The sequence below is a fragment of the Dendroctonus ponderosae genome, unplaced genomic scaffold (genome assembly GCF_020466585.1).
Source record: "Dendroctonus ponderosae isolate FM_Combo_2020 unplaced genomic scaffold, Dpon_F_20191213v2 Dpon_F_20191213_2, whole genome shotgun sequence".
NCBI lineage: Eukaryota > Metazoa > Arthropoda > Insecta > Coleoptera > Curculionidae > Dendroctonus > Dendroctonus ponderosae.
Window position 1 is genome coordinate 4,898,704 of NW_026018165.1, and position 13,265 is coordinate 4,911,968.

Here is a 13,265-nt window from a genome sequence, read left to right on the forward strand (position 1 = left end):
ACAGTGTTCGAAGAGTTTGGCGATGTCTGGTGGAAATTCTCTCGCAACAAGTTCCATTGCCTCCCTGATTGGTACCATTGTGAACAATGAAACCACATCAAAACTCACAAGGATTTCCCCGGGCGATAACGACAACGAGTGCAACCTCTGAACAAAATGGGATGAGTCCTTTATAAAGCTGTCCGTTTTTCCAATTTTTGGCTGTAATAGTTTGGCTACATATTTTGCAATATTGTAGGTGGGACTTCCAATGGCGCTCACAATGGGTCTCAGTGGTACATCCGGTTTATGGATCTTGGGTAGTCCGTAGAGCCTTGGTGGGAGTGCTTCTGATTTTTTGAGTTTTGCCAACTCCTCGGATGAAGATGTCATATCCTTAATTAATTTGTTCGTTGTTCTTAGTATCCGTGCCGTCGGATCCCGTGTCAACTTTTAGCACTTTTTTTAAAACTTATTAAACTCCTAATGTCGATTGTTAACAGGCTGCTCGTATATCCAAAGGAAAACTTCGGTAGAAGAAGTCATTCGGGTATATGTTAATGAATCGATCGAGTTCACTCAAATAAATACAGACATTTCACCTTATTTTAGATTAATAATTACAACATATATCTTTGTCATTACTGGACTTTAAATTAAATTGTTTTGGATCTCCTTTTAACTTTAGTATACTTTTATTAAACGTTTGTCTTTTTAAATCGAATTGTTCTGTTCTAAAAGTACCTCTCGTTGTAAGAAACTCTCTTACTGAGTATCTTACTAAATAAAGTCTTCTTCAAATTATATTTCCTTTGGATATGAAACGCCTGTACCACTTCTTCCTCCAGCAAATGTAAAAATCACTATTATGTAGTGTAATTAATTCGAAATATTTTTAAGTTAATCGACTTAATTCGATTCTTTTCTTAATCGAATAATTCCAATTTGTTCAATTCTATTCACCCTCAGAAAAAAACTAGTTTCAAACGGCTGGTCTTGCATGTCTCTTTTTACTTTTGTCCTTATCTTATTATTGCTTCTATCGCTTTAAAGTTAGAAATTTATATTGAAACATAACCAATGGAATGTAGTTTTTGAGAAGAGCTATTCAAAATGTTAACAAGTGAGTTTTTTATCGTTTTGGCGACATGGATGGAATGTTTGGGCTTCCATGGCCTCAAAATATTTACATTTTTGTTGCCATTTTTCTTTTGGTTGAGGATTTCTGAAGAAACTTTTAAAATGTTTAAAGGCGTTGAAAGGTGTACCTAATCTAAACTTTTGTTACCCTAGAATTAAGTACTTTAAATGCTCTTTCGAAAAGGCCCTTACGATAGATTCCCTGCCATTTCGATTGAATCGCATCAATAAGTTGTTGTGACTCAGTGAAGTTACAACGTTTTATAATTTTGTATGTATTTTGTATATTATCCATATGATAGCTGTTAGGGCGCTGAATTGAAATATTCATTTTTATCTCGAACTGTTTTGGAGTTGTGAATTTGCATTAGGCGTAAACACAACCTGAGCAATTAAAAATATGTGCAGTAATGAATATGTTTCTTTATTTATAGACTACTGATTTTCAAAGAAAATTGCCACAATGCTCATCTCTCTTCCCCATACAAATATTAACTCGACGAATAAAATGTGTTTGATTATATTTGTTTATTGTTGAAAACCCTGAATAGTTTTTTTGCAAATTTAAAATCAAATTAAATTGTAAATTTAGTACTAGTTTACTTAAATGTTAGAGTCAAATGCCAGTGAATGAGCTATCCTAATAGTAATCTTTATGATTATATATAATGAGAACCATAATGTTTTATTATTATTACAATTAATACTTTCCAGTGGCTTGAAAATTTTTACTGGTGGAATGTTAAAAAAGCCCTATACACGCTTATTAAATAATATTCTTTATGTATTTATCTATTTTCGAATTGATACATTTCAACGGGAAAGTATATATTTCAAACTAAAAAGAAAACACTTTTCAAAAGTCGCATTTCTGAGCATTGGCACCTTCATGCTCTAGACTTATATGGCGGGAGTAAGTGAAAACCTTTAAGGGACACCCTGAATTAGATCAAGTGTAGCAAATAGGCATTTATGCACTCTATTCTTTTATAGTGGGTGTTCCATCTGATGTATTTTTACTAAGCAATAAAAACGAATTTTTTATTGCTTCTGGTATCATGGTGGAAGGAATTACGCCAGATGCAATGGAAAGATATTGCAGTAGTTTTATTTTAGCCGGAACTTGTTATAAAGCTTTAAATCACATGTCGGCTCTTAATCCTACTACCAGAAAACACAAATATCCCGGATATGTATTTGCTGTAAGTTCGCCAGTTCGATTTAGAAAATATTGATATTTTCTTGCTTCGAGTTTAACTGAATGAACAAATACATATACGAAATGAATCTTTTATTTGTAGGAATTGTGCGAAAGTATTTGTCGTTACCTTCAGTTTTATCACACTGCAGTTATTAGCATTCACGACAATATACATTTCCTGGATTTTCATGAGAAAACTCGACAAATTCAGGCACAGGTAACGACGCTGGCCACGATTTGTAAAGTCGGGCCTTCTGCATCTGAAACTGAACAGACTCAACATGGGGTTGTTTTACTGAATTATTTGTATCAGAAAGTACTGGGGTTGAGTGATAAAAATCTTTGCAATGTACTATACTCGATTCTTTACCCTTGCTGTCAGATATACTTTAGGTAAGCATTGTTTTTTATGTTTTATAGTTAGAAAATGTATAACTGAATTTCTGCGCGTACATTTAGATTCTTAGTGAAAACATACCTATTACTAATTATGAAATATTAAGCAAATCCACTGAAACGGCATACAAGTTGAGTGACTGGCACGTTCTCAGGAAATGTGTTGCTCTATGTGTATATGTACTTCATTTGCAACCATGAAAGAGTTTTAATTATTAATTATGAGGAAAAAAATTGGTACAGGAAAACCATGTCGTTCTACATGATCTAAAACCTAAAATACTTAAAAATGTCTTTACATTCTGCATTCTAAATAATTTTTAATTTTATTAGTTTAACATTTAGTATTTTAATAAACAATTTTGTGATCTGTATTCGATTTTAGAAGTCAGGTAATTTTTGAGAAAGAAAGGAAATGTGCTGTCACCGTAAATTGATATAATTGCATATTTAAATGTAGGTACTTTTCAATTTTGAGTAAAATTTCCTGTTAATAATTTTTTATGTTTGTCAAGCAAAAGCTACTCTGCACTTAGTTCATGACTTTTGCAAACCACCTATAAAATGTGAAAAATATTAATACTTACTTGAATGTTGAATTTCAGATTTTCTCCAAATTATTATTTCAGAAAGCTTCCGCTCTGGCTCTCGGGGACATACTGTATATTTTGTCTCAGTTTGAATGGGTGAAACGAAAAATTTATTCAAATTTTATATAATTTAACGCGAGTCTATAAAGGAGTTCAATATTGATAATTTAGTAATGTAGAAAAGTAACTCATTTGAATTTTTAATTTATTTACAAGTGCGAGAAGAGAATCTGAGGCCATTGGTATTTTAATTAATGTTTTTTATCAACTTGACTTACCATTTTAATTTTTAATAGATGAGCTTTGGTTTTAACTTACATTACTTACTAGATACTTAGCAGAAGAGCTCTGGTATGGTTTATAACGCTATTGCAAGAAAGAAGCGATTGTTTCATTATGATAAAAATAAAAGAAAGTTTAAGAAAAAGTTAAGTGCCTGCACAGTTAAGAGCGGAAAACAGGTGGTAAACGAGACAAGAAACTCACTTTAAGTTTAATTAATAGAAAAACATATGTTACGACATTTAAATTTACAGATTGAATGCTTTCCTTCTTTGGTTTTTTAAAAAGCGTTATTTCTTGTCATGCTTTTTCGTATAATGATAGAAGAACATCCTCTATATGTAGATAATGCAGAACTCTATACAAATCCGAAAAAATTATAATACAGATTGACTGTTTAAATAATAATAATGAGCCAACAACGAACAAACTTCTTAATAATAGATTATGTAGTACATTAATGTTATCCCGAATTAATGTAAATTACATTTCAATTGCTTTTCTTTATTGGAGGATTTTTTATTTTTCATCGCCAACGCACTCAGTTGCCAATCATACTCTAAGAAACTATTAATAATATTCAAACCCCATAAAATTTCGTAAATATTTTTTTATTTTTTTAACTTATATTAATATTTGCAGCCGATTTTTACACCAATGGTTGATCAAAGGAACTTTTAATGATCCGCATGGGGAATTTTTCGTAAATCCTACACGAAAATATTTAACTACTCGATGTAGAACTTATTGGACGCGAAGCTATGAAATCAAAGAGGATATTGTTCCTGATTTCTTAGTTAATTTAAAGGATCAAATATTAGTTTGTGGCCGACTTATAAATTTATTACAGTTATGCAATCCAGGAGTAAGTATACGCAGTTTAGTTCATTAAACATTTTTTAATTCCCCAATCACATTCAAAATGCAAAGCAAGCAACAAATTTGGACTGGATCAAGCTTTGTTGGAGGAAACTTTATAAGTTATATAATTTTTTTAGAATAATTTATGTGCATGCCTAATTGGAAAAAATCCATTAGTGCTAACTTGTTGCATAACACGCGACAAGTTAACTCAGTTAGAACAAAGTGCCTCAAAATATTATTTAGAAGCTTCCATGCAGTGTGGAAGTAAATTTAGTTTCACTCGGTATTTAGAGAGGTCTCGAGAATCCGATATTACCTATCTGCAATTAATAGCGAAAAAACGAGCTGTTACATTAAGAAGGCTCGAATGTAAGTTAATAAATTAATATAGCATATAGAGTTCCTTACATTGTAAAGCTTTCATTGCTTCAGTGGAACGTCAGAAAAGCATTCAAGAACAACACGAAATGAAATTGGAAGAGCTACTAATACTAAAAGAGCAATACGAGTGTGCTGTTGAACAGAAACAGTTAAATATTTATAAAGATATCGAACGGAATATCAGGGACATCGAGGAGGACATGAAAATAGATGAAATGAGGGAACAAATGTTAAAGGAAGAAGCGTACGTGAAATCTACAGTTTTTCTTCATATTCTCAATCGTAGTTTTACATAGATATATTTTTAGCAGTATAGGTTTCTGCGGATCTCGTCTTTATTTATTTTTTACTTTTAGCGTTGAAATGATAGATTACTATACTAAACTCGGTCAACTGGCCGATATGCGCAAGCAGAAAATTTATAATCACATCAGAGGCAATAGTCATATACAAATAGACGATGCATTAACATTAAGGAAAAATAATTCAAGCTCGAAACAGAGTGTCGCAGAGGAAAAAGCGAAGAGCTCATCTGAAAGTTTTTATTCGGCACCCGATGAGTATCAACCTATTTCATCAACAGATGAAGAAATTCCACTATCCAAAAAAGACCAAGTGTCTTCTATGCATAGTTCAGAATCCATGGATTTACTCAACGCTAACACGGAACAGTCCACAGGTAAGTAGTTAGTAAGCATTATTGTGCGCTTTAACTTTTTACATTACTCTTGTGTACCTGTTAAAATTTGCATCTTTTAATTTGACGGGCAGCTTTTTAAGATTTTTTGGTTGTTAGCATGTCTTGCGATGAAAACCGCGTTGGGTTTGAAAGAAACAAGCACTAACACATTTTAACACTTTAAACTCCAAGCGGGTAGCTAGTCCTGCACATTAGCGTTTAATTGTGATTTTACTCGGTGCATTCTTGGCGGCAAATTTCCGTTCTCTACATAAGATATATAAAAAATGCGGTTCATGAGGTTTGCTTGCAAAAATATCTTCAATAAATGTTCTTTGTCTCTTTTCCTGACTTGTTTTTCTAGTGCCATCAGTCTGTAATAATGATGACGTCATGCAATTATTTTTTCTTCTTTCAACTGCACTTGATTGCACTTTTTACTCACCACAATGTTTACTCGCCAAATAAGATCCGAAAAGATTAATAATTGAAATTAAATTTCGATATTATCCATGGTATTTTGATACATTTTGATCATTTCTAGTTAGATAAAGTTCAGATATGGAATGCGGTTTGGAGAGGGAAGTACTAATTTTACAAAGTTTTTTTACAGTAGACAAACGTTTAATATTGTACAGGAAGCACGGAACTTTAACGATCACTCGACGAAACAAGTTTTTGCGACTAACGTCTTGATACTATTTATTTGTATGATTGGCTGGCGCTTTGAATTTGAAAATGCACATCGGCCACTTAAGTATTTTGAATGAACAACGAATCCTCTATTAGTAATATTCAATAATTAGCAGACAATTTCGTTCAAAATCGAAGTATTTCTACAGAAAAAGTTAATAAAAGTATTATGTATCTAAATGTAAATAAATTTCCGTTAGTTATTTTTGTCCACGTTTGCCTATAAAAGTAAGCTGTTGTTATCGTAAGCAAATATTCAAACAAAATTGATAACCTTATAAATATTGCTTTAAAAGTGCAAGGGTACTGAATAGGTACAAATAAATGCTACATACGAATTTAAAAATGACAAATAATTTCATTTACTAGCTTCCTATTCCTTTGATGCATCCCTTAAAGCTGTATTGTCAGACCTCGACTGAACACGTTTATCCTTTATATTCATTCATTCTGATTATTTATCTATGTTCTGACATGTTGTGAATTTCGCAACTTTTACTGGAATGAACTTCCTGTGAGCTGACAAAGTATTTTTATATAAAATTATAAAATATAACAAAAATTAAAATCGACCTTATAAAATTAAGAACTTAAAAGCCAAAAAATTACCTTGTAGAGTCGTCGGAGATGCCCTACCCACTCCATTAAATTTCCGGAGCATAGGAATAAACAAGAAAAAAATCTTTAATACGAACTAATAAGTCTCTTGTTGTCAGGCAGAATTCACTTCACGCTTTCTGGTAGAAGCATGCAATAAAAATTCATTTTGAGGTGACAGGAAATATTTTTTATGTTGAAGATCTATTGCACGGGCAACATAATTTATAAATAAAAAATTAGAAGTTCTGTTTTATTGAAAATTATTTATTTGTTGGAATACATTTATTAGAGAGTCCTGCCAATATATTCAATACGATCAACGATGATCGAGATCAGCAGCTGATTTAATTCTTATATTGAACAGTTGCGTTTATGCTAAGCTAAGTTTGCAAATTTAAGTTGAAGTTTTTGCATTGAAAATTGGCCTACCGCAAAGATAACTATTTAATATCGGATTTTTCATGTCGAAATCCGTTTGATGCATTTTACCCAAAATTTACCTTCTCATTTATCAAAATTGAGAGGAACTGGAGCAGATAATTAGTAGTAGCATAAAATCTTTATTTGTTATACAAAAGGGCTAACGGCTCCTTCTACCCTCAGATAATTAATATTCAAAAAAATGTGAAAAAGCAGAAAAATTCAATACAAAGATACTTCCATAAATGTACATGCAAACATATGCCTAATGGGACGAAAATTGTCGTATATTGGCTACACTATTTGGTGAATTTTAGGATCTAACGGCAACACAATTACCAAAGTGATTCCTGATACCGTTCATCTATCTGATGAAATTCAGCAAGCGGTAGATAATTTTGAAACTGCCCGCAAAATTAAACAAAAAGTTTTGAACCAAGAATTGGGAATTACGAACATTCTTGATGAACGGCTGACAATAAGTAGGGAAAAACCTGCTTTCACCAACCTCACGGACGCCCAGCGAAATAAACTAAAAGTTCTATCCTCTGAGTTTGGAATCAACGTTTTTAAAGAGACCGTTAGTACGGATAGAGTTTTGACCACGGCTCAAGTCAATAAAAATAAAGTCATGGGACACAATCAGTGCTTTGTTCCGTGTTATGGAACAAAGCCTCTGGATAATGATAATTATGTCAATAGGAATATGCGGAGTGCTGTAACGAATAACGAAGGTACGTTTCTCTGTTGCGTCATTAGCAATATTTAAAATGTTCGGTTTTATATGATTATTTCAGGAAAAGTGTCTGGATCGCTGAAAAAATCGACATCGCTTCACCTGGATTTTGATAAAATAATTACTAAATGCGACACCCAGAAAGCATTACCGATGTCTGTAGATTCTACTCCAATGAGCGACATTGCTCAAACAGCTTCACCACTAAGCGATTTTCCTAGAAGTGCAACCTTTAGCAGTATAGCTTTTAGTACAGATACAAAATTGGATAGTATCACAACTAATGGAGACACTCTACTAACTCAAACGGAAGGGTTTGGAAGCGTTTCCACTTCCTCGAGAAACAGCTTCACATCATTGTATTATGAGGTAATATTTAGAATTAAATTAACATGTCCTATTGTCTCTACATTCACGAGTGTATATCCCCCAAACACATTGTTGCGCACATTGTTGCCGAAACTGTTTGATGCGCTAACCCAACGCACAGCCACAGTAACTCAGTGGAGTCGCGTGCACCCATGTAGTGATTTTTTTTTGGTGTTTAAATAAAATTCCGATAAAGTGGTAAAATGTTGCTCCAAAAATATGGTGACCTTTTTTTATTATCTGTTAAAATTCCAGCCCCGGGCCTCAAAAAGCTGTAATCCGCCCCTGGGTTAATTGCTAAGCGTAATTCAAAGTGCCGGGCACTGACACGCGATGAGTTATAACAAAAAACTGAGAAACAAAAAATGATCTACATATTCAGAGTTGTGCGCGCAATAAAAAATAGTGTGTTCTAAATGTCGTCGAAATTTCGAACTGCATTAATGGTTAAGAAATTTTTCGCATGATTAAAAAACTGTTGCGGGACACATTTTGCAATGTGTTTCTCAGAAACGAAAAATACGTTACAAATTCAGAGTTGTGCCTTTAATTAAAGAAGAGTGCACTCTAAATGTCATAATTTTTTGAAAAATTATTAAAAATCACATAGAATCCTAAATTTTGCGTGCTTCGTAAATGTTGTTATTGTTAAACACAATAGAAACGATTATGTAATAATTTGCTTTTTGTCCTTTCGATGATTCATTGCTTTACTTCGCAGTACAATTTCAGTTTATTTATTGTTGATACTTTTTTCAAAGGCGAATTTCACGTTCCAACTTAACGAAAGTCAACAACAACTAAACGAAAAACTCTCCAAACACCAATCTTTCACTAATTTAATTTTAAATTTAGACCCATTTACATTTTTCTGAATTTCATTCAGCTGCAGTGATTAATGCACAACACCGAGACCAAAATTAATAACTGAAATAACTCAAAAATGAAACTGTTGCTCAGCTTCCGAGCGATTATAGGAAGCAACGAAATTTCTACTAATTAAAAATGTTCTTTAATAGTTTTGATTTCTAGACCTATTCAAAATTTACATTGGAGCTTAATTTTATTATCTTCTAGTTATGATCATCTTCGCTCCTTTTGTATTTTTTTTCAATCTCATCTGGCTTATTGCTTTATCTGCTAGCCTCAGATTAATGCTCTATTCGGTGCTCAAGCTCAGTCTGTTGCTGAGAAATGAGCAAAAAACGGGGCCTGATCTTGAATATGGTATTCAAATTTCGCCTTTTATTTTAAGTTTGAAAATTTCTTGTGAAGTAACCAAGAGCTCAATTGCAACCAAATTCACACTATAACTAAGCTGACTATTTGCCTAACATAAAATAATTTTCTATTAATATGACAGTTTCCAATTTTTGTGCCAGTCCCTGACCTCGTAAAACTTTAATCCGCCTCTGGGTTAAAAGCTCATTAATTCAGCTCAGTAATTCAAAGTGCGGTGCAGTGAGACGCCACGAGCTATAACACATTACGCGCAGAGAACGGCATCAAGTCAAAATTCCAACTCAACACAGTGGTACCCATGACTACTTCGATTAAATTAGCATCGCAATTATTGAAATATTTACCAGTATAGAAAGTTTTTCCGAGTTTTCAAGTAATTCCTGTTAGCCAAAGAATCTGATCTATGCGCCTGGCAAAATCTAGCCAAAGTTCTGAAATTTATTGAGTTTTTATTAATGTAAGTAATGCTTAAACAGGTTCTGAATAAGTAACACGTTACTGGGTACACTTGATAAATACTGTAACTGTACAGAAATATTTATTTTCCAGAAGCCGCAAGTAGTTCAACCTGCGTTTACGTTCTCTAAGAAAGTTACACTCGAAGAAGCTAACAACAGTTCAAAAATGGACCTGACAGTGTTTTTGCACGAAAGCCTTTCAATTCCATTGATGGCACAATTGAATCTGGCAAATAATGAAATTTTGAAATACTTTGTTGAGGAGTTGAGATTTTTGGACCATTTGGAGAGTCTGCGAGATTACTTCTTCTTGCAAGATGGAGAGTTTGGCAGAAGTATTACGGAAAACTTGTTCGAAAAATTGTATAGTGCAAATTTTCCTTTGGAACTGATTAATGGAAAAACCTTACAGCATTTAGGTATTTCGAGAACATTTTTATACTTATCGTAAATGTATTAGAAATTATTTGCTTTCAGTTTTTGGTGCCCTGGATAATTCAAATAAATATCAACAGCACGCTCATCATTTATCGTTTAAGATCAATAGCTTACCAAAGTGTTTTGATTTAAACGATCCAGATGTTTTGGACTGTTTATCTCTGACTTACAAAGTGAAATGGCCTTTAAATATTTTGCTTCCATCTGACGTTGTAAACAGATATGACCGAGTATTTAAATTCCTTTTGAAGGTAAATCGAGTTTCTTGGGTCATGAAGAAATTATTTATGGTAAGTATTTATGCGCTCTACTCATCAGATAAGCATTGCTCACTTTATTCGAAGCAGATTCAACATGTAGGGTTGAATTGATTATATAGTTTTTGTCGAGTTTTCCATACATAAGGCGGGTTAATTTGTTTTGGTAGGAACTGAAAATATTAGCCAAAGAAACAGGTGAAAAGGAAATATACTTAATGTCGTCTGCTCAATATAGACGTTTGCACCAGTGTAGGCATATAATGTCCCATTTTGTACAAACTTTGCAAAACTATATTGTTGGAGATGTCTTGCAGCCCAGTTGGTCGGTGTTTGAGAATAATCTGGCAAATGTTTCCAGTTTGGATGAACTCTATGAGGCTCACAATGTGTATATTAAGGATATAATTTTCAGGTAAATACGTTCATTTAGTTTTAAACTACCATTATATGGAGTCACTTTCGTCGGTTGCGTTGGGAGCCTTTTTGGAGTATAGAAAAGTTGTAAATAAAAAAATCCCTAAAAACTAAGAAAATGCTGACTAATTAAGAAAGCAGTGCTTAAATGTTCTACAGAAAAGATCTTAATGCTTGTTCCAATATATGATTGGAAGTGTTGAAGAATTATTTAAAATTTAGGTCTATTTCTTTGGATCTTGGGAATTTAACTTATGACTTGAGGATGAAAAGAGCTCTCGAAGCGTTCTATTAAAATGTATCAGACAATCACTTAGCAGGTATCCCTGCTACCTAGTTGGGCTCCCCAATGGGAAATATGTCTTTCTCATAAACATTTCCCAAATTTCTGTTGTTTCGTATGAAAATCATCAAAGGAAAGCATACTTAGAAAATGGAATAACTGCAGAATAGTTTTCCCTTGAATTTAAAATTTGTCACATTTACCATTTATACAGGGTGATTCACTCTGTGTAAGTTATTTATTTTATCATAGTAGATCAAGAACTGTTACCGCAAGACTTAGAGTCAAGGGTGATTTTTTGTAATTTAATTTTAAATCAGAACGTTTGTGTTTACAAAAGTATCCTTTTCACCGATAAAGCCTGCTTTACGTGGAGTGGAATCACAAATCTACACAACAGCCATAAATATTCCGATCAAAATCCACATATTACATTACATAGGTTTTAGTACAAGTTCAGTACATATAATTACATAACGTATTACAATAATCTTTCCTTATCGAAGATAATTTAAAATTAATGCGTGGGCCGGAAACGTTGGACCAGCTATTTTACTTAATCGTTTGGACCTAGAAAATAAATGAAAAATATTAAAATATTAAAATACCAATCTCAACAGCTTTGATATAATGGTTAAATAGCCAAGTTTGAATCTCATCTTCAAAATTTGATGTTTAACAAATAATATATAATAAATAAACTAAAATCGCGATTTTTGGATGTTTGACTGATTTTTTTTTTCTGTACTTACTAACTGGGCCCCGATGAGCCTTTAAAAATGACGACAATTTGGAATAATCCTGTATGTTTTCAATTTGACAAGAAATATACTGTTGAAATGCAAATACAAAGCTCATGAGTCAATTTGTCGACGAATTGAGTTTTTTCTCATAATTTGTTCTGAAAATTATGATTTTCATAACATAACAGCTGATAGTAGAAGTTATATTTAGCAAAGAGTTAAAATTAAGCATTGCTGATGTAGTTTTAATTTAATTTTAGGTGTATGCTTCACCAAAAGTCTGTTGCTTTGAGAAACATGGTGCATAAAATATTCGTGGTGATTCTAAAATTCTATTACTATCTCAAGTCCCGTCGATGGAAGTGCGAAAATGGATCGTACGTACACCCCAACTTCCATAAGTTGGAGAAAATATTTGAAAACTTTGAGGATTTTATGGTTTACTTCTTTAAAGTGGTGAAAAAGGTCGCAAAAAGTGGATATCAGCCATACTTAGCGCAGTTTTTGCACGTACTTGATGTTAACGATTATTATTCCAAAAAACTGTTGCAAACTGCTGTTTGAATTTACTTTAATGTGGATATAGCTGAATTTTTCCAACCGTCAAAGCGATGTTAAATCTTATGGCACAATGCACTTTCTGTGTTTGTCAGCAAACTAATATCGAAGCAAACTAATCCATATTTTACACATATCAATGTTGCTCTTTAATTCACAGTTCGCTTTCGGCTAAAGAACTCGTTATTTATACATGGTTAGTGATTACAGTTAATATTTTAACATTATTTTCGTTGCATCGGAAAAGCTATTGTGGTACGTCAGTTCATTAAAAGCTAATTTATTTGTTTTTTTTTAGCATTATTTCAGAGATTTTTAGCTGGATAATTGAATTGCAATATCTCAAAAATCCCATTTACACCTTTGTTGGTAATTTATTGCATAAGCGTTTTATTATACAATATCTAATCATTACAATGCGTTGTTACAATGTTATAAGCGAACATATCTGAGCCAATTTCTATTTTTCATCAAGTTATTCGCGCTTGGGAATAAGTTGTCACCACGCTTGTTATTTTAAAAGTCTATTGTGATATTAC

The 13,265-nt window shown here is 32.7% G+C and overlaps 1 protein-coding gene across 1 annotated transcript in view; it reads left to right on the forward strand.

Annotated features, from left to right (window-relative positions):
* Nucleotides 1-13,015, forward strand: part of LOC109538276 (gamma-tubulin complex component 6) — a 19,424-nt gene extending 6,409 nt beyond the window's left edge. Inside the window, exons 4-15 of the mRNA XM_019905442.2 lie at nt 2,113-2,321; nt 2,421-2,713; nt 4,231-4,453; nt 4,587-4,821; nt 4,885-5,077; nt 5,190-5,512; nt 7,543-7,959; nt 8,023-8,330; nt 10,122-10,449; nt 10,508-10,758; nt 10,896-11,140; nt 12,429-13,015. Coding sequence (XP_019761001.2) covers nt 2,113-2,321; nt 2,421-2,713; nt 4,231-4,453; nt 4,587-4,821; nt 4,885-5,077; nt 5,190-5,512; nt 7,543-7,959; nt 8,023-8,330; nt 10,122-10,449; nt 10,508-10,758; nt 10,896-11,140; nt 12,429-12,732 — 3,329 coding nt within the window. The 3' untranslated portion in view covers nt 12,733-13,015. The remainder of the gene's footprint in view (nt 1-2,112; nt 2,322-2,420; nt 2,714-4,230; nt 4,454-4,586; nt 4,822-4,884; nt 5,078-5,189; nt 5,513-7,542; nt 7,960-8,022; nt 8,331-10,121; nt 10,450-10,507; nt 10,759-10,895; nt 11,141-12,428) is intronic.
* Nucleotides 13,016-13,265: the final 250 nt, after the last annotated feature.